Raw genomic sequence first — 7,575 nt, forward strand, 5'->3', positions numbered from 1 at the left:
CAGCCAGCGCTTCAGCAGCTCAGCAGGAAGCTTCGCCAGGCGCGGGTTCCTGCCTCCCTCCTGTGGAGGTCAGGGGGAAATGCAGGAAGTGGCTTGAGTCAGTCTCCTAGGGCTCACACAGCAGGAGGGGCAAGTACAAGTCAAGTGCAAGTTGAAGGCTCATTTCCCAATTCCCAGAAGTATATAGTATCTGAAAAGCAAACCTGTGTGACCACCATAAACTCTGCCTGGGGGTGTCTAGAAAAGAAGGTAAGTTTATGGGGCTTTTTGAATGTCACCTTGGTACTTAGGAAGAGGTTTATATTGCCCCAAACACTCCATTGCAAAGGTCAACACTACCTTCAGAGGCTCCTGTAGGAAAGCTATTGGAAGTCTTTCCCCTCCCACTTCAACTCCCCAAAAGACAGCAAAAGCTACCATTAGGTAGAGGAGCAAGAAACCTAGGGTTCCAAACACCACAAAAACCCCAGGGTCATTAAAGGCATTCCAAAACAATAGAGTGAAAGCCATCATGTCGGGAACTTAATGCACATTACCTTTAACACTCACACATCCCTATAAGGTAGGTTATTAACATCTCTGCTTTACAGACGAGGAGCAAGTTCCCAGCGGTTTCATAGCCTGTGAGCAGGAAAAGAAACACCCTACGCTGACTTAGTCTGGAGCCCAAATGCTCCCCAGTGTGGTACACTGTCCAATGTATCAGTATCTCTATTTATCAGAAGAAATTTCCAAGTCCTTAGAGAGTACACATCAACAGCTAAATGAGTTCTGAGTAGAAAACCAAAGCTCTTGGTGGGGTGACCAATTTAGGCATCTCCAGATGTTCCCCCCACCCCTCCACATCATGAACAGAATAGTTGCCATGGAGAAAAAAATCAACAAACGCACAAAGCTCAAAAGTGCCATCCAAATCTCAGATGGTGACAATTTCTGCATAGAAGAGAATCAGTTTATCCACACTACAAATTCCAATGTGGAGTCAAGGGAATGGTAAGCGGAAATTCTGATTTACTGAAATATTAAAGGAGGTTAAATCTAACGATCAAATGAAACACTTTATGGTACATGAAAGCCAGCACCCCGTACATGACACGCGAAAGGGACCGAAAACAAAGAAAAGTTTTCAGCACGGTCAGCTGAGAGACAAAAGATGGCAAGACTACAAAAAGTACACAGCCAGAAAGCTCCAGACATCCAGGGCTGGCATCTGACTTACCCTGGGGCAAATGCAAACAACTCATGGGCTGCTCCAGTGTAAACTAACTTGCCTCTATTGAACTTCTAACCCGTCATTCTATCTGGCTGATTCTGTCCCTTCCTCCTTTTACAGAAATGACAAAAAATTGTTACAACGAGGACACTCTTTATCTCTATTCAACTGTATGCCAGCTCTCTATCTTCTGCCACCCCAGGGCGACTAGGACAGTCTGCTACCCAACAAACCATTATTGGTAATTAGGTTCCCTTTCTCACCTAAATCCATCTTGTTCCAATCCCTACAAAAACAAATTTGACTGCACAGAAAAGGTTCTAGGATTCCATAAAAATTCACCCCAACTCAATTCAAGTCCTATTTCCCTCTCCCCTCACTCTCCCCCACCCCACAGTAAAGCAAAAGAAACATCTTTTCTCCACCACCACCACCCTGCCCATCCCCCACCCGCCTTCAGAGGCCATACATTTTCAACCCATTTCTCTAATACTATTTCTAACACCTTCAGTAAAGACCTGAAAACGATGGGGAAGGAAATACCCCAGGCATCCCAGCGGGATGACCAGCTCCCATGGCAAAACTGGGAGATCAAAAGAGACAACAGCTTAATACACACAATCTTTCTGAATTGTTACCCTGAACTTCCCAGGGGAAATCAGGGTCCCATGTACTTTCGGAAACCACAAATGCCAGGCCGAAGACTGAGCTCAGATGCTGTAATCCTTGCAAGCATCACCACTGCCTCAACTTTGCTCTCCCCACTACTGTTAAATTAGTGACTGCAGTCAGGCTACTGTATTGTTCAAGGCACTGGCACTGAACTGCCAACCTAATTGGTATTGCTGCCCTGTCCATTTCACTGGTGTGTGTGGCAGCTCTCTGTCCAGTGTCACTGGTGAAAACCACCGCCCCTTACCCTCCCTCCAGGTCACCACTAGAATGTAGAGCAGAGATAGCTCATCGGCCTGCTCCCACACCCACCAGATCGTTCCTCCTCCCCTCTTCAGAGACCCCATGTTTGTGTCTAAAAGCTTCATCTCAAAGCTTCCATAAAAATGATGAATGCTTCCAGGCTATGCAGGCAACACAGTCAAGTCAACGTGATCTGACTTCCTGAGAGACTGAAAGTGTTGGAAGAACACAAGCAAGCCTCCTTGCCTATTCAAAGTTCTATGCCAAATGGGTGGTGCCCTCAGGAGCCAAAAGCACACTTTCTCTCCCATACAGAAAATCACCTTGGAGGGGAAATGTTGGGGATGGTCAGCCAGGAGCCTGAAATAATCCTGAACCCAGATACTGAAAGGTTGGGATAGATCCTGTATTGACACGTGATCATCTGGCTGTGGGCCATAAACATAATGCAGCACAAGCAAGTTGAAAAAAACGATTTTAAAATGGGAAAAGGCCTTTTTTAAAAAGGAAGGAAAAAGAGTTTGAAAAAGTAAAGTTTAATTTAAAAAATCATGTAAATAAAACAGCTATTGATTCATCTTAAGCTCTCCCAATGGGTCTTTCACAGGCAAGTCAGTTTCCCAGAGTCCAGACCTCTTAAAGATGCACCCACAGTGGACAGAGAGCCAGCCCTGTGTGAACAGGTGAACAACAGCAACTGCTATTCGGGCTTGAACTAACATCCAAGACCTGAGTGACTAAGCAGCAAGGCTAGCTTCCTGGGTGGTTCAGAAGGCGAGTTTCTTCATGAGCAGATACACTCTGGAGTCCACTTCAAATCCATGCAGGTTGTTGGCATCACCCTGCAGCCTCATGAGCAGGCCCCCATAGGACACGTAGGCAGAGCTGAAACAGAAGACCCAGTCCCGTGAGTCTGACTGCCAGAGCTAAAACTGCTACTCAGCTGCTCTCCATGCCAGCCTAAGAAAAAAAGGCAGCCTTCTAGAGTTCTGTCATTAGGAACCAAATTGCACAGATATGTGCAAGGCAGTGTTTTTTATATCAGAAAGGTGGAAAATACTCCATGCCCAGAATAAGGGAAATGGTCAAATCAATTAAGATACATCCATTTACTGGAATGTTACACAGCTATAAAAATGTTCAGGAATTTAAAAAAAAAATGTTTAGGAAAAGCTTTAAACTGACATGAAGAAACATGTTTTACATAACATTAAGCAAATGAAACAGAACAAAACATTGTAATAAACAACATGATCTCAAAGAAAAAAGTACATAGGAAAAGAAAACTTAGAATATTCAAGAATGTTTATGTAGAAGATTCCCTCTGGTTATAGAATTATAGGTGACTTTTTTCCTTCTTCATATTACTTTTCTGCTTTTCAAATTTCTTGCAAAGGGCACATATTGTTTTAATAAGGTTTTAAAGAAAAGGAAAAAATAGTTGGGCAGAGAAACCAAAGAACTAGGGATTGGATTGCAGAGTAGCAAAGCACACACACACACACACAAACAAAAAAGCCTAGCAGTTTAATCACTTAGGCTGCATTTAGTTCTTGGAGAAGTAACTTTCCTTGGCATTTCACTCAGCAAAATTAACAGTTTCTCATTTAGATCACAGGCCTTAAGATCCTGACAGAGGGCAAACTGAGCAGCCTACATTTCAGACCAAAACTGTTCCCCAAACAGTTCCTTTCTGGGTCCCGCTAGGTCTGAGGTGCTTGAAGAAAGAAATCCAGGGAGGCTGAGGATGGTCCAGATTTTCAAAGCACAGCCCAAATCCTCACAAAATGAGGAGGGAAAGGGCTCTCACAAGATAGCGGAACTTACAGGCGTGTTGCTGCTTCAGTAGAAGTTTCGTCTCCCTCAATCCTGTACACCTTCCCATACATGACATACTCAAATTGGTCAGCCCTGTGGAATAATAGGGGCAGTTATCCTTAAATACAGTTAACAAAAGTAATAGGCCCTTTAAAAAAATGGTGATTGGTAACTATATGCCAGCATCATAACACCACACACTTTCTAAATGTGATGTCATTCAATCCTCACAGCAACCCTGTGAAATAGGTATGACCATCGATATGTTACTGGTGAGAAAAAACTAAGGTTGAAGGAGGTTAAGGTTATTCAACAAATAAGTGGTAGAGCTGAGATGTGAACTGAGTGGGCATCCAAAGCCTTTCCATCACACTAAACTCCCTCCCAAGACACAAGGTCCACAGAGCCTAGGTCATTCAGTGCTCATTTCCTCCACTATCAAAAAACGACAACTCACACTGTAATCACTGCTTCGGAAAAACACCTGGATGTCTGGATTCTTAAGTGCTACAGTTTCCTTAAGCTAACACAGAATCTGCTGATGACCATTTATTTCATGAATTAAGTAAGGGTCTTTCTATACACCTATCTACTTAGTCCTCAGGCACATTTCAGGTGCTCCCTTTTCCACCACCTCACCTGGAGGGCCTATCATCTGTGGGGTTGTATTCACCATCATCCAGAGTACCATCTTCATATAAGGTACTGGCTATGACCAACCGGAACTTGTCACCTGAAAATAACAGCGATATCAGAGGCTGAAGAACAGCTGAGATGACAAAAAGCCTCCTGCTGTTTGTGTTCAATACTTACCCAAGTCTACAGGGTAAATCTGAATGTTTACATCAAGGATGAGGTCCATCTTGAAAGATTCACTCTCACAATGCAGCCGAGACACTGGAGGGGAAGAGAGGCAGAAGTTAATTGCCTGTGGCCCAGGGCAGACCCGACAGGGCAAGGCAGACAGGTACTTCAGGGGACTGGATGCAATACAACACTCAGTCTAATGCAGTCTGTATCCACTGGCCTCTCGTCTGTTCTCACAGAAGTGCAGGCTCGATCAATCACACATGCAAGAATGAAAGGGGAGACAACCTGTGGCCAGTGGACAGAATCCACAGAAAAGAATGAAAGATCCTCTGGCAATAAATAATATTCAGGTTCTAGGCCAACCTAGGTGATTAAGAAACAACCTGATTTGGGGCAAGGTATTCATTCATCCTACGGTTTCCTCTTCCTGTGTCAGGGGCTGTGCTAAGGGGATTGATTATCAAGATGTGTAAAAACTGGTGTTTGTCCCGAAGAACGTATCAGTGTCCAGGCAAAGGAAGAGACACCCAGGAATTACTGATAAACGACAGACTAAAGAGGTGTATACCAAGCAGTCAACTCTTAAACTCCAAGAGGATTTTACAAAGAGCTAAAGCCTCTGAGGAATGGGATGTGAAGTCGGATAATTCACTGTACAACCTTGGGTGGGCTGCTTAGCCTCTCAGAGCAAAACGGGTAAGACACCGCCTACTCTTGGAATAGAAGAAGTGAGACAAAGTATGTGTAAAGTTTACTGTACAGAGCCTAGTCCAGAGTGGGGAGCGATTAGAAAATATGCCTGGAGTCCACCAGCACCAGGAGAAAAGGCCACCCAGGCACCGAGCACAGCTTGTGTGAAACCAGGGAGAGCTCGGGAAGCTCCGTTTTCTTATCTATACATTTCTCGAGAGAGGTCCCCACACCAGGACCCGCCGGTAGGGAAAGGCCACGCGAAAGTTGGGTGGACAAGCGGCCTGGGGGCGTGTACCCGAGGTGATTAGCCCCTTCCCCCAAACCGCCCCTCCGAACCTTGCTTACCTCGGTCAAACTTTTTGCCTTCCGGGTCAATGTCTTTTACATCAAAAATATCCTCAAACAGGATGCCCGCCATGGTGAGGGGGCCACGAGAGTAGCAGAGGGACTGAGCGCGCGACCACGACGACTAGGGGTAGCGCACCCCCTCGCGTGGAGGAAAAGAGAGGCGCTAAGAAGACGCAGCGCTGGGACCGCCGCAGCAAATGAATAGAATAACGCATGCGCACAGACGAGCTGTGAGGCGGCCACTTCCGCTGCCTAGCTCTCGGGGCTTCTTAACTTCCGCCCCGAACGATGGTTTCCGAGAGGTTTCAAAATTGAGGGCTGGTTTCGGGTCCAGAAAACCCAGCCCGGGGCGGTGACACGCTAGGTCCCACCTCCGACCGAGGTGGCGTCGCGTCCGGCTCTCTCCCGAGGCTCTACTGCGCCCTCTTCAGAAGCCGGGTCTGGAAGACTGGAATGCTCAAGGGGCCTGCCCCAGCCAGGGACCTTGATCCTTGGCCCAGAGAAGCCCGGCCCCTGCCCTACCCTGCCCGTCCGCGAGCCCGCCGAGGTCACAGTCCGCACGGAGGGCGAGGGGAGCAGCACCCCGCCCCCAGGGCGCTGACCCGGCTGGGCGCAAAACCCAGCCCTTCCAGCTGGCACCCAGGCCGGCCCGGGCCGGCTCTTCCCAGCTGGATGTCACCTGAGCCGGGTCCCTCCAGTTTGGGAATTTGCCATGATGTCACCATGGGGAAGAAGGAAGCCTGCACCGTCCCCTTCCCTGCTCTCTTCCCTCACACACCCCCTTCAGCAGGGCATTAACTCCAAACCCACTGCCCTCCTCGAGCCCTGCCCCTTAAGCTCTGTTCTTCCCTTTCCCCTACCACGGTCCTCTCCTAGACAAGCTCTCCTACGTGCCTCTTCATCCCGGCACTGCCCTGTCCTACAGATACCACGTCTTTCTTTACATTGCCCCTTCCTCTAGGGTGCCGGCTCTCACACCGGCACCTCCTGGGCACTGCTCCCTCACTCGGGAGCCCCCTGCGACCTCCCGCGCGCCCCTTCACCCCGGCGCTGCTCCTCCTGCACACTGCCTGTTTCCTGGGCACTGGCCTCTCCTGACGCTCTCCCTGACGCTGCTCATACACCTGTGCTCACCCTCTCTGGCTCTGTGCTCCGGACCCTCATAGAGAACGCAGAGCCCCAGCAGGCCGTGTTCCCCCATGGCGGCTGGACGTCAGCACCTACTCCGGTTTCTCTTTGGGCCTTGACAGGGAGAAGCGACCTCTGTCCCCCCCACGCCCGCCTCCCAGGCACCTAGACCTCCCTTCCCTCTGGCCTCACCCATTCCCGTTCCCTCCCCACCCCCGCACTAGCCGAAGGCCAGGTGGCTCCAAGTGCACCTCCCTGCGGGTGCTTCGGGGGGACCCGCAAAGAAAGGAAGGAGAAAGGAGGGGGATGACAGAGACCGAGGGTCCTAGTTCCAAGCAACCCCCACCTCTGGGCCTAGCGACCCCCTCCGAGTTCCCGCCGGCTTTGTTTTTCATCCCCCAGCAGAGTACAGGGACCTTGCCTGGCCAGTCACCGTTGGCCCCTCCGGAGAAGCAAGAGAGGGGACCGCCCCTGAGGGATTCGGCCCGAAATCTGATTTAGACGGCTCGGCCGCCCCCTTCCCCAGGCCCTACCGAGCCCTGGCGTGTCCAGCCCCTCCCGACCCGGCGCGCCAAGCCGCGGCCGCGGTCCGGCCTCTCCACGTGCCAGCGGACCCGCCCCCCGCCCTGGCCCGGGACGCCCCTCTCAGC

General features: G+C 49.5%; 1 protein-coding gene across 3 annotated transcripts; it reads right to left on the bottom strand.

Annotated features, from left to right (window-relative positions):
• Positions 1-2,648: 2,648 nt before the first annotated feature.
• On the bottom strand, positions 2,649-7,470 carry POLR2H (RNA polymerase II, I and III subunit H). Of its 3 annotated transcripts, none has more exons than XM_065942168.1 (5): positions 7,347-7,470; positions 4,760-4,843; positions 4,586-4,679; positions 3,956-4,039; positions 2,649-3,013 (listed from the first exon to the last, which is right to left on the bottom strand). In XM_065942168.1, the coding sequence occupies exons 2-5, from the start codon at positions 4,806-4,808 to the stop codon at positions 2,896-2,898; spliced, it is 345 nt and encodes a 114-aa protein (XP_065798240.1). In that variant the 5' UTR covers positions 4,809-4,843; positions 7,347-7,470; the 3' UTR covers positions 2,649-2,895. The 3 variants fall into 3 exon arrangements, with proteins under 3 accessions (XP_065798240.1, XP_065798238.1, XP_065798239.1); XM_065942166.1 differs by lacking the exon at positions 7,347-7,470 and adding an exon at positions 5,795-7,064; XM_065942167.1 differs by lacking the exons at positions 3,956-4,039; positions 7,347-7,470 and adding an exon at positions 5,795-7,080.
• Between the last annotated feature and the right edge of the window lie 105 nt (positions 7,471-7,575).

Source organism: Muntiacus reevesi, chromosome 8, assembly GCF_963930625.1.
Source record: "Muntiacus reevesi chromosome 8, mMunRee1.1, whole genome shotgun sequence".
NCBI lineage: Eukaryota > Metazoa > Chordata > Mammalia > Artiodactyla > Cervidae > Muntiacus > Muntiacus reevesi.